Source organism: Melozone crissalis, unplaced genomic scaffold (assembly GCF_028551555.1).
Source record: "Melozone crissalis strain CALT ecotype California unplaced genomic scaffold, PUWL_Pcris_2 ptg000045l_1, whole genome shotgun sequence".
Taxonomy (NCBI): domain Eukaryota; kingdom Metazoa; phylum Chordata; class Aves; order Passeriformes; family Passerellidae; genus Melozone; species Melozone crissalis.
Genome location: NW_026535823.1, coordinates 8,717,784 through 8,730,687, shown reverse-complemented (window position 1 = coordinate 8,730,687; position 12,904 = coordinate 8,717,784). Strand labels below are relative to the sequence as shown.

At 44.5% G+C, this 12,904-nt stretch overlaps 1 protein-coding gene across 1 annotated transcript in view; it reads left to right on the top strand.

Moving 5' to 3' along the window:
• PLA2G4A (phospholipase A2 group IVA) overlaps positions 1–12,904 on the top strand; it is a 67,295-nt gene that overhangs the window by 37,180 nt on the left and 17,211 nt on the right. The window contains exons 7-10 of the mRNA XM_054286198.1: positions 2,241–2,278; positions 4,060–4,198; positions 8,994–9,130; positions 12,362–12,584. Of these exons, the coding sequence (XP_054142173.1) occupies positions 2,241–2,278; positions 4,060–4,198; positions 8,994–9,130; positions 12,362–12,584 (537 nt within the window). The remainder of the gene's footprint in view (positions 1–2,240; positions 2,279–4,059; positions 4,199–8,993; positions 9,131–12,361; positions 12,585–12,904) is intronic.

Below are 12,904 nucleotides of genomic sequence, written 5' to 3'. Positions count from 1 at the left end.
TTGGGACTTCCTTTGCCTAAAGCAGTTTCTTGCACACTCAGTGCAGTTTAGTTTCATGGCCTCAGTCAGTGTGGGGTTACTCAGAGTTTGCTGGTCAGTGCATTGCCCCTCCTGCTGCTGCCTGTGGCTTCCAGAAAGCTGCAGGAATTCTTTTATCATTACATGTTTCACTTTCTGGAAGTGGCTTGTTGTAACACAGACCTGCTTAACATGCAGTGATGCAGGTGATGCAGTAATTGGATTATTCCCTTTAAACATGTCTGCAAATCAGATGGAGTCTCTTGAACAGGGCTTGTCTGCCTGTACTGTAACTCCTGGAAACTGTTGTTAAAGCTGGATGGAATTAAGCTTGTTCTACACATACTGATATCTATAAATACCATCTGCATTTCTGGTTTGGGCTATGGTTTATTTTTTGATTAGAGATCTTGATTTGTCACCACTCTGTTGTTTTCCATGTGATACAATTTTAAAGCATAGTTAACAGCAAATAACTGGTTAAGGGCCTATTTATTGGAAACTAGAGCGCTTCATATGTTTTTGAAGTTTAGCATTTCATTTGGCATAGCCTTAGGGCAGTTGGAATTTTTATACCTTCCATTATTTTTCCTTTTTAAAATAACAGCATTTTTGAAGTTTCTGCATATTTATTTCACTACATTTCAGTAACCCTTTGGCTTCCAGAGCATGGGCTGAGAGCAGATCCTGGTTCTGCCAGGCATGAGGTGGGGCAGTGAGAAAGAACTGATGAATGCGTTTTGCAAACACAGTTCACAGAGCTCATTCCATTAATACAAGGCCTTGCCTTGCTTGAACTTCTCATCAGTGTTCAGCAAAGCTTGGTAGGGAGTCACAGGGCAAAAAACCAGTGCATAAAAGGCAAATACACTCTGAAATCTATAAGCAAATGCTTAAGGGGAGATGAAGTCAGGTGGAGCCCGATGTAGACAATGTATACACAGAATTCCTGAAACTGAAAATGAAATAATATTCCTGAAATGTCTGTGGCAGTCTGTGTAAGGTATAGAAAATGCCATGAAATCTCCCTGTTGGAATGCTTCCCTCCAAGGGTTTCTTTCATCTGCATACATTTTTATAAGCATTGGATCACTGCATGGTTTCAGGAGTGCTTTCTAAATTAGTAATGCCAGGTGGGGAATAGTGTAATTGCTTCCCAGCCTTTGAAGTGCTTCCTCAGTGAGTCTTCACTGTTCCTTCACGTCCTCCCTTTGTTGTTTCTCTGCCTGTTCTTTCTTTCTCCCCGCACCTTGCTCATGCCCTGCCTCATTTGCAATTCCCATTTCAGGAATTGGGAGTCAGAGGCAGCTGTGCATCCCAGATCCTTCTCTGCAGTCTGAGGGTCAGGCAGCCCTTCAGTGTGGGCTGTTGTGGCTCCATCCCTGGTGCTCACATGCCCCAAGTGAGGAGGAGAATCTGGTTTTACACAGAGGACACACTGAGTCTGTCACTCCTCCAGGGCTGCAGCAGCAAGGCCATTGCACAGAGGGAAGGTGAAAATACCCTCTCCATTCTGTCTGAGTTCCACAGCCAGTACTCCTGAATTGTGCCTGACAGGGAATTGGTGCTTTAATCATTGTTTTTTAACTTCTTGCCTGCAGGCAATGCTTTCTGTGCTCAGTGAAAGGCAGAGGAGGCCAACCCATAGCTCATGGCCAGGCAGTTCAGTGTGGCTGGCAAGTGAAGCCATTGTGCAGTGACATTTATTGCATTTTCCAGCAAGCTGGAAGCAGTCACCCTTCCTGACTGCTAATTAAGCCATATTTAGCTGTGGAGAGACACTTGGTGGCTCCTGTGGGACACAGAGCAGTGATTCCCTCACACAGGTGACACTTAGGTGTGATCCCCTGGCTCTCCTGCCAGCCATGAGTGGGTGAAGAGCATCAGATCCCCTCAGGACAGGGATGAGCTGCATGTCAGAAAGGGATTAGCAGTGCAAGAAAGGCAAGACAGTGGGATCTGAGGAATGAAAGCCAGCACTTACCAACATTTTCCACTGTATTCAATTCTAGTGGTGTATTTTGGAATCACACTGTGTGCTTTAAAATAAAAATCCATAGAAAAGGATCTCATTTGTAGGTGCCAAAAATACCCTCCTTTGAAAAAAAGTGAAGAAGAAAGAAAGAAAGAAAAGTTCTGACAGTAGTAGTTGGTGTTCCAGGTGTGTTTGTGAGTTTTCCCTCTCTAAGTGCTATAACAATATTTAAGTATTTCTTGTTTAGGTCACAGAAATGACTTTGGAATTGTCTCTGGAAGTATGGTGAGTATCTCATATATTTTTTTTAAAAACAGATGAAAATATACCAGCAGCAAAGGATTTTTTTTTATTTTAAACTGTTCATTAAAATGTTCATGGAATCACAGAATATCCTGAATTTGAAGGGACCCATAAGGATCATCCAACTCCTGGCCCTGCACAGGACACCCCAAGAGTCCCACCCTGTTGGGATTTTCTTAAAAACATGTGAAATAGAGTGCAGAAATTCCCTTTTGTAGCGTAGAAATACCAGGTACTGTAAAAGTGAGGAGATTTTACAACTTTGGTTTATTTTCACGTTGTAATTCTGTTATTGACTAAACACCCTCACTGGGACTAAGAGGTGTGATCCTTCCAAATGTTTGCAGGAATGAGGCCATCCCACATGGATCTCCCAGCCTGGTTTATGTGAAGGCATTTCATTCTTTCATTCAAAAAAGGGCTTTGTTTCTAAAAAATCCACAGACGTCACTCAGGTGCAGCTCTATCCTCACTGTTTTACCTTCTCTGGCAACTTGGTCCCTCACATTAACTTTCAGCTGCTGTTACAGAGCTGCTCCTCAAGTGTATTTAAATGTAAATACTGCACAATGAAGCTTTAGGTGAAGATTTAGGGCTAGGAGTTCTCCATGTAAAAGCTAAGCAGATGCCTACCTTTATTTGTCCCTTATGTTTTTTTCCCCTTCTCTAGCTGTCTTTCCCCCTCATTCTTCCCCTATCCTGGTGAAAGACCATAAATCATATTGAGGCATAAGCAGAACAATACATTTCAAGTCTAAAAATTATTTTCTGAGAGCAAGGAATTTAAGGAGTCATTTATTGTCTGTAGCTATAAATAGGAGCACTGAGCCCTGTAATAGTCAAGTTATTTCCTGATTACTCCGGATGACAAACATCCCCCAGGGATAATTTCTGCTCATCATGTTGTACTAGGAAAATGCATTTGTGGGTGGTCCTTGAGACCACCCTGAACAAGCCAGGCTTTGTACTGTACAAATATTTCATATCTCTGACATTAAATAAACACAAGATGCTTGGCTCTGTCTTCTTAGGCTTTGAAATGTAAAGGATCTTATCAAGTTCTGCTGCTATTCCCTGATAGCCATGCAGATTGTGGATATCTTCATGGAACATTGCTTCTAGGGACTCTTTTTACCCCTTCTCTTAATCCTATTATTTTATTGCATAATAGGTTGTTTTAAAAATAGGATAATTATTATCTGAACCTAAATGGATCCATTCCACCAATCTGGGGAGTTATTTTCTGAGCCTAAACAGATCCATTCCACCAATCTGGGGAATTATTGTTTGAGCCTAAATATGCTAAATATTCACCACCATATGCTTTTCAGTGGGACCAGGGTGGATTTGTCCACTCCTCTTTGCTGTCCATGGGAAGTGGCAGCTGAAGATGTACCTTAAGTACAGCCCTGAGATCCTTACGCAGCCTTGTGTACATTTTTTATCCCACAACGTAGAGAAAAATACTGAGAAAAGGGCTCAGTTTTTCCTGTGCTGTAGTTTATAATTGTATGTGAGTGCAGATAATACTTGCTGTATTTAATTATTTGCTTTTAATGAGTTCTATATAAAATGCACATCTTAAAGACACATTGCTCTTTGCCTCCATCACTCTAGAGCAGATGGATGGCGTCACATGAAAAATACAATTTTATTTCATCTTCTGTAAGTGTGTGAGGATTTTCTGCTGGTTTCCCAGGGAGGTGTTAGTGATGCTGTTTGGAACTGAGCCCCTTGTGACAGGCTGTCCCTTTCCCAACCAGCTCCTCCACGGACCTGCGGTTCAGCATGGCGCTGTGCGACGAGGAGAAGAGGTTCCGGCAGCAGCGCAGAGACAACATCATGCACAGCATCAAATCATTCCTGGGGGAGAAGAGCCACAACCTGACCTCTTCCCGTGATGTAAGTGTGCAGAGTTCCCAGCAGGAACTGTAGCATCCCCTTTGGAATCCTTCATTTGCCTGCCAGAGGAAAGAATGAGGCGTGCGAGGTGGAAGGGTTTGATGGAGAAAGATTATAGGTGATAAAAATCCTTTTCTTCTGTGAACATAAAATATTTAGCCTGGAGAGTAATTTTTCTTGGCTCTAAATTTAGAAATTAAAGTTTATGACTGGGGGAAACTATAAAAGGAGAGATTTAGATTAGATATTAGGAAGAAATCCTTCCCTGTGAGGGTGGGGAGGCCCTGGCACAGGGTGCCCAGAGAAGCTGTGGCTGCCCCTGGATCCCTGGAAGAGTCCCAGGCCAGGTTGGACAGGGCTTGGAGCAGCCTGGGCTAGTGGAAGGTGTCCCTGTGGTGGCAATGGGTGAGCTTTAAGGTCCCTTCCAATGAAATCATTCTGGGGTTCTGTGATTCATTTGCCCCTTAAACTGCTCTGATTTTTCCCGTTTGTTAAGGTGTTGGCTGTGAGGGGAGATTGCCATCTGAAAAGTGCCCCAGGATGTGTGAAATACCTGCTGAATCCTGCAGTGGCTCTGGGCACTCATCCAGCACATAATATGCCCCTGCATGCCCAGTACCCATCCCATGCTCTGTGACCTTCATCTCTGAAAGACTAGACAGGAAATGAGCTGGTTTAAATTTAGAGTCAGCTTGGAAATTAGTTTATTTCTTCCCTTCCTTCTTTTTCTTGAGCCAGTTTGACTGGATTAGGACTAAGAAGTTTTATTTCTTTGAAACATGAGGAACTGCAGCTTTCCTTGACTTGCTGGTGCTTAGGACCAAGCCAAGAGGAAGAGAAGCCAGCAGATCACAGTGGGCTGGTGGTGGCTTGGGACATTATACAGAATCAGGGAATGGTTTGGGTGGGAAGGGGCTGAAAGGATCATCCTATGCCACCCCCTGCCATGGGCAGGGAGACCTTCCACTAGCCCAGGGTGCTCCAAGCCCTGTCCAGCCTGGCCTGGGACACTTCCAGGGATCCAGGGGCAGCCACAGCTTCCGTGGGCACCCTCTGCCAAGGCCTCACAGAATGGTTTCATAAAACACTTCATTATTTAGAGTTAATTAAGAATCCACTTGGTACAGATCTACTTATTTTGTTGGAGCTTTCCCATCCTCTTCCTTCCCTGTCCCTTCCCTCTCTGCGCTGCTTCCAGAATTGTGACAGGAACACTTTGTGCCTGTGGAGGTGTCAAGCAATGAACAAAATCCATGAATTAATCTGGATTAATCCCTTCATTGCTCTTGATTCCTTTTGTGCATTTTTAATATAAGGAGAATGTGACAGTCTTTTGTAGCCAGCACTGAAGAGTATCTTTTACATTTCCCTGAAGTTTTGAGCAGGTGGTAAATGTTTTATTGTAGTGTACTTTTGAACTCTGTCTTGCTTAATGAAACTTTCTGCGGAACATGAAAGAATTTAACAAGAATTGTACATATTTTAATTGGACTGGGAGAAAATATGTGTGTATTGAGAAGGAACATTTTCAAAGTTTCTTAATTTTCAGTTCAGTTATTTTAATCTTAACACATGCAGATCCTATCAGAGTAGGAATCTGTCAGTGTGACATTGGTGTGACCTGGAGCAGAATAAGATCTTCCACAGAAAGGATGTGGTTACTCTGCCAAACTCCAGTTGGAACTGGAGTGATCCTCAGTGCCTCAGGTCTCAGTTCCATGCAGGTGGTATCTGTGCATGAATTACTACAAAGGACAGCTAAGATTTCTTATTCTTTGTCATCATCTTCCCTTGGTATCCCTCACTGACTCCAGTAGTGAAATTATATCAGTTAAATTGCATCTTCCCAGACAGTAACTGTAGGTATCCTCCCATTTTTCATATGCCAAATGTGTATTTCTAAGCTTACAGAGTTTTTATCTCTTTCTAGCAATGAAAAAACCCTTTTTGTTCAAATTAAACTGTAGTCTTACTTTTATTACTACAGATGGAAGGTAGCAGGAGGATTTATGGGATGTTTGAAGTCTTAACATGAGGTTGGGAGACATTGAGTAGTTTTAGCTGTATGTGGGCCTTGTTTAATCTTGGACAAGTCACATACTCAAAATTCACCTAAGTTGCTTCATCTGTGAGTGACTTGTGCTTTGCAGGGATGCTGAGAGACTTTAATACCTCTGAATTTATTATACATGTCTGCATGGGGAAGTGAGTAGTTCCAAATTTCCTAACTTAATCCTGAGGCACGTTCTGGAAACACAGAGGTAGAGATTTCTCGTACTTCTGTTATTGCTCAATTTATTTTTTTAATTTTTGTTGCTTCAAGCAATTTTCTAAAAATACCATAATCTTCCAGAGAAAGCATATAGTTCTCTATGACTGGATTTGCAGAACAATTTTTTAATAATCATTTGTGTGCCCTATGGCATTCTTTTCCCACCACAGATATTCAGACTTTGTGCACTGTGTTTGCAGGGCATTTGGATAAAGACATCTGCACTACTCATTCCCAAAACAAGATTTAGTATGGTTTAGCTTTCTCTTGCCTGATTACTGGAAGATAGGATTAAGAACCTTCTGGTTTGAGTGAACTCATGTGCTGGTGGCTCTATACAAAGGTTTTGGGGCTCAGTAGAGGAGTGTGCAGCCCTTGGTATCCTCTTTTTCTCTGTTCTTCATCAGGATGTGGTTTCTTGATTCTTGGCTTTGGGTGCTCTGGGTGCAGCTCATTCTCCCCCTCCCTGCGTCTGCCCTATTTATCCCATAGAGCAACTTGCAGGTTGGGTGTCTTTCATTTCAGTTTTTACTGTTTTGTGCCCTTAAACATGTCAGAAACTGAATTGGAGTTAAAAGCTGATGTAGCAAACCTGACAGGAGGGGACAGCTGGGGATGGTCAGGCTCTGCTCCCAGGGAACAGAGACAGGATGAGAGAGAATGGCCTCGAGCTGTGCCAGGAGATGATCAAGTTGGATATTAGGGAAAATTTCTTCATGGAAAGGGCTGTAAAGCATTGAAAGGGACTGCCCAGGGCAGTGGTGGAATCATCGTCCCTAAAAGTATCCAAAAAGTGTGTTTGTGGCACTTGAGGACAAGATTTAGTGGTGAACATGGTGGTGGTGTTGGGCTGATGTTGGGACTTGATGATCTTGGAGGTCTTTTCCAACCTCTGAAGGATTTTGATTCCATAATCCACCTTCCCATTGCTGTACCCACCCTTCCCAGTGCAGGAGCCTGGGATGTCCAGACTGCCTGTGGATCAGGAAGCATTTGCAGTCAGGATGTTGGTGACTCTCCTGGGCATTCCCAGCCCATCTCCACAGTGGATTCCTCTGCCTCCTGAGAGACTCTCCCATTTTCTCAGTGCTAGTGCACTGGTGGGTGGAGCAGTGGAGCTCTGGGAGTGTTCTCACATGCCTTCTCCAGGCTTGCACCTGCAGGTGACATCTCCATCCTGTTGGGATGTGTCTGCTCAGGCTGAGTGGGCAGTGCTCCTGAGGAGCTTTCAAAGCCTCCCCAGGTGATTAAAGGAGGGATTGCTGACATGGCTCTTCCTTCAAAGCAGCTACTCTGTTATTGGGGTGTTGGCTTAACAAAACATATCCCAAATCCTTCCCTGGGCTGTGTCATTTTTGGGATAGATCCCTATCTCTGGAGCTGCACCATGAATACCTGTGGTTTCTATTACTAAAGCTGAGCACTTATGAAGGAGGGAACAGAACAGTCTCACTGCATCAAGAATAAGCAGTTTTGGGGAGTGGAAGCCTCAAGAAACATCTTGAGTGCCTTGGTCATTGTTCATGGGCATTTCCTTGGGACAGTCAGTCCTCAGGGGAGTTTCATGGCTTGGAGCATGGAGTCTGCAGAAAGAACAGGATTCTGTCATCACATGGATCCTTTTCCTGTCACTGATCCTGTCCATTGGCAGCTGGAATTGCCTTTCAGGGAGATTTTTGACAGATTAGCAGTTTGATCAGATACGGGCTTTCTGCACAGCTGTGTAATTCTTTTTGTGCTCAGTAACAATCAATAGGTGGTTCCTTTGTCACCCCTGAACAGTGGAAAATTCTCCTGGATTTTGGAAACTGGGCCAAAATTCCTGGGCTGTTACTTAGGCCAAAACACATGATGGTGGGAGCAAATGAATTTTTATTTTATTTTGTCTACTTTTTAGATACCTGGGGAAGCTGTGCAGTTGAGGGGAACAGCCTGGATGTCAGGGCTGGGCAGTAAGAAGGAGAAAAGTGTAAAATGAACCCCTGTGGGCGCAATTTTAACCTGGTGCCATAATAAACATGGTTCTGCTCACTCCTCTCTTGATAGCTGAGGAGTTGTCCAGATCCCCATGAATTTCCATTATCTCTCTGATAGTTTTTGCAAAGTGGTGGTAAAATTGAGACTGTCTTCATGCTTTGTAGTAATAGTGGATGTTTTTCTTATAAAACTTGTTTATAAACTCCCAGTCAAAATATTATTTGTCTCTGTTCTGTTTCTCATTAGTAAATGTTACTGCCTTTGGCTCTGTCACAATGATACAAATTGGATTAAAGCTGGTGTTTAGATTCCTTTAAAATTCCCAGTGGTTTTGTAAGTGAAAAGTTCATTTAATAACTAAATTTAATATCTCCTCTATTTTGCATCATGGATAAGAAGGACAGATTTATTTTATGCTGCAAGTGGTGACCTGTAACATTAAATCAATTAATTCTGATTCTTGTTGGGGTGTGGGGTGGATGCTGGATGCTCCCAGGGCGCGTCCCTTGTCCCTGATGTGGTGCTGGTGTTGTCTCCTCCCTGCAGGTGCCGGTGATCGCCGTGCTGGGCTCGGGAGGGGGGTTCCGGGCCATGGTGGGCTTTGCTGGAGTCATGAAAGCACTTTATGAGTCAGGAGTCCTGGACTGTGCCACCTACATTGCTGGGCTCTCCGGATCCACCTGGTAAGGCCTTCCTCTTGCTTATCCTCAGCTTCCCTGCTGCGGGTTCTGAGGGAACTGTCACCAGAGCTGGCTTCTTTCTATGGTTATAATTCACAGCACGTGTTACACATCCAGGTCTGCTGGGGGAGGTGTTTTGGATGCCCCAAAGGGCAAGGACAACTCCAGGTGCTTTCCCAGGAGCTTTGAGAGCAGGAATGGATGGAAAGAGGTGCCACACATATGCACCCATATTTCTATATCAACACCTAATGTGTGTTGTTTCATTTTCCTTATGAAAAATGAAAAACCAAAAAAAAAATATCCCTTGTGATTTGAAGCTGATGACTCAATCAACACAAAATCTGTTGTATGCTTCAGGAGGGCTTTTAGAGCTCCTCAAAATCACTGAAAGATCTTCTGCTTCATTTTACAGCCAGTGTAAAATCCTGGTGGATTGACTGGGGATGGGTGGGGCCACCCTGCAGGGCATCCCTCTGTGGATTACCCCCCGTCTCAGTCCCACTGGCACTGTTTAATTTAGACAGTGCATCAGGTTTTAAAATAGTTCATTTAACCTTGAGGAGCAGGCACAGGCATTGAAAAGGGATATCTTATTGTTATCTTCAGTTCCTGATGAGTAGATGTGAAGAACACAAATTATTTTTGGAGATCCTTAGGGAAAGGACAAAGAGTAATTAGATGAACTCTTAGGGGAATTGCTGCAGTGAGAGTGGCTAAGCAGGGGAATGTGTTGAGCCATCCTCAGGCTGACTCAGTGCTCATGTGAAAGCTGAACTTGACTGAGCACCAGGAGGCTGGAGCAGAGACCTGAGGGTCCTTTTAGACTCAGGGATGGGATTATACAATTGTCTCAATTCTTTGAGAGAAAAAGACTTGTTGTAGTATGAACAAGCAGGGAATCTGCCTGGGATGAACTTTATCACCTGGTTTAGCTCTAAGGAAGCACATGAATTTTAATTCCACACTCTAACCCCAGAGTTGACTCTTGAAGGAGATGATTATCAGTTCTATTCCATGTATGGGGTTTTTTTGTCAATTATTTTTCATTGTGTGAAGATTGCTTCCCCCTCTCCCAGACTAGAGGGAAGCTTTCAGAATGCCAGGAGGTTTTGAAATGCCAGAAGTATCTGTGAACTAGAGTAAATTTCTCCTTTAGATTGGACTATAAAAGGTGGCAAACTGTGTTTTCTGTCTCTGGTGGTGGGGAAAGATTTATCACTGTCCATTGAGACAGATGGATGGACCTGTGTCACAGCTGTGAGAAGCAGAAGGTGGATGAAGAGCACTAGACTGTGGTGTTAAAACATTACCTGTGTTTCTAGGGGAGGGTTTGCAGTCCCTGCTCAGGACAGACGTCACTTTGCTGGCTGTGAGGTCCTTTTTGGGAAAAACCCAGGGGTGAATGCGTAGGTGATCTAATGTAAACCTATAAAATCTGAGTTAAAATAGTGAGATTATAATTTATATTAGATTATCTGAACTGCTCCAGTCAGAAACAGATTGGAGACAGTTGTGTTTGCACAAATTTGTCTTTGCTCTCTGATGTCATCCTTCAGTCTTTCCTTGCTTGATGAATAAATAAATTGACACTTTGGCACTCCCTTCCTTTTCTTTCTTTTCCATGTAGTCTGTTTTTTGGGAATAATTCTCTTTTCTTTTTTTTCCTGGTGGGACAGGCAGGTTTTTACTTGTCCCCTAAGCTGCATGCCTAACCTTGGAGCAATGCTTTCCTGCCATCTTGCTTCAACCTGGCTCCTCCAGCTTCATCCCCCTTTCCCTGCACCCAGGAGCTCACATGGAGCCCTGGCAGCCCACGTGGGACAGGGCTGGCTGTGCTGTCACACAGATGGCTGGGCATGACCTCAGGGCCAGGCTGACCCTGTGTGTGTCTCAGAGCTGTGCCAGGAGTGTAAGGCATGTGTACCTGGGCCAGGTCACTGGGTAAATAATAGTAAATGAGCCTCTCACAGATTAGAAGGGCCTGTCTTGGTGTGACCTAACGCAACCAAGTGGAAGCCAGGGCTGCCTGCACGTGTGTCTGAGCTTTGTTTGCAGTAAAGTTAAGCTTGTTTCTTAGTGACAAACTCATGATTTACCTCATCCTCACAGCCAGCCAGCTCTCTGTGCAGGTTGTAGTTACTGTGCTTCTGTTGATTATGGAAGCAACATATCCTGGGAAGTGGGGCCATATCCAGGCCAGAACCCCCTTCCCTGGGCTGAGCGCCAGCCTGGGCAGCAGGGGAGGGATTGGGATTGTGCCCCTGTGCCCCTGAGCTCAGGTGAGACCCCACCTGCAGAGCTGCCCCAGCACAGGGAGGAGCTGGAGCTGCTGCAGAGAGCCCAGGGGAGGCACCAGGATGGGCAGGGGGATGGAGCAGCTCTGCTGGGAGGGAAGGCTGGCACAGCTGGGATTGTGCAGCCTGGAGAGGAGGAGCTTTGGGGTGACCTCACTGGGGCCTTGCAGCGCCTGAAGGAGCTGACAGGAACCATGGAGAGAGACATTTTCCAAAGGATGGAGTGACAGGACACAGGGAATGGCTTCCCACTGCCAGAGAGTAGGTTTAGATGGGATATTGGGAAGGAATTGTTCCCTGTGGGGGTGGGCAGGCCTTGGCACAGGGTGCCCAGAGAAGCTGTGGCTGCCCCTGGATCCCTGGCAGTGCCCAAGGTCAGGCTGGACAGGGCTTGGAGCAAGCTGGGACAGTGGAAGGTGTCCCTGCCCATGGCATGGGGTGGGACTGGATGGGCTCTAAGGTCCCTTTCAATCCAAACCATTCTGGTATTCTGTGATACACTGAGATATTTTAGGAATTTTTCAGTAATGGTAATGAACTGGAGGGCAGAAAGGTAACTCTTACAGGGAGAGAGCTGCATGTGTCCTTCTAGCACCTCAGTCTGCCACACAGCTATGCTAATTGAGGAGCTTCTTTCAGCTTAGCATGTTCTGTCTGCTATCCCTTAAAGAGAAAAATGAGGACTCTTTAATCATTTGCTTCATACACATTACGGAAAATGCATGTTGAGTGTATGATCCTGTGCTTATATTTAGAACATACTGCTCAGCTTTCTGTGCTTTGAGGAAAAGGAGACTAAAATTTCCTGTATAAATGGGGAGTTAATTAACCTGATTTAATCAGTACCTGTATCAGCTCATGTATGAGCTTCGTGTAGCTTCCAGGCAGCTGACACTGCAGCAGGTTTGATGCTCACAGAGCCTGTTTGCCCTTGCAGGTATATGTCAACTCTGTATTCCCACCCTGACTTCCCAGCCAAGGGCCCAAAGGAGATCAATGAGGAGCTGATGCACTCGGTGAGCCACAACCCCCTGCTGCTGCTCACCCCGCAGAAGGTCAAGCGCTACATCGAGGCCCTGTGGAACAAGAAGAGCTCAGGGCAGCCTGTCACCTTCACTGACATCTTTGGCATGCTCATAGGGGAAACACTGATCCATGATGTGAGTGCTCATTTAAGCTGTCAGACTCTCATACGATTCCCATTGTTACTATTTTTTTTAAATTACCTTAGTTGCATTTAATAAAGGGTGGACATTTTTCTATAAGAAGCAACATTTGCTTAAAAAACTACTGTTTGATGCTGTTAAAGCTGACAAACTCTTATATCATTCCCATTGTTACTATTTCTTTGAAATTACCTTAGGGACATCTAATAAAGGGTGCACATTTTGCTATAAGTGTGATGGTGTTTGCAGGGGTCCCAGGATGAGGGAGCAGACGAGGATCTGACTCCATGTTTCAGAAGGCTGATTTATTATTT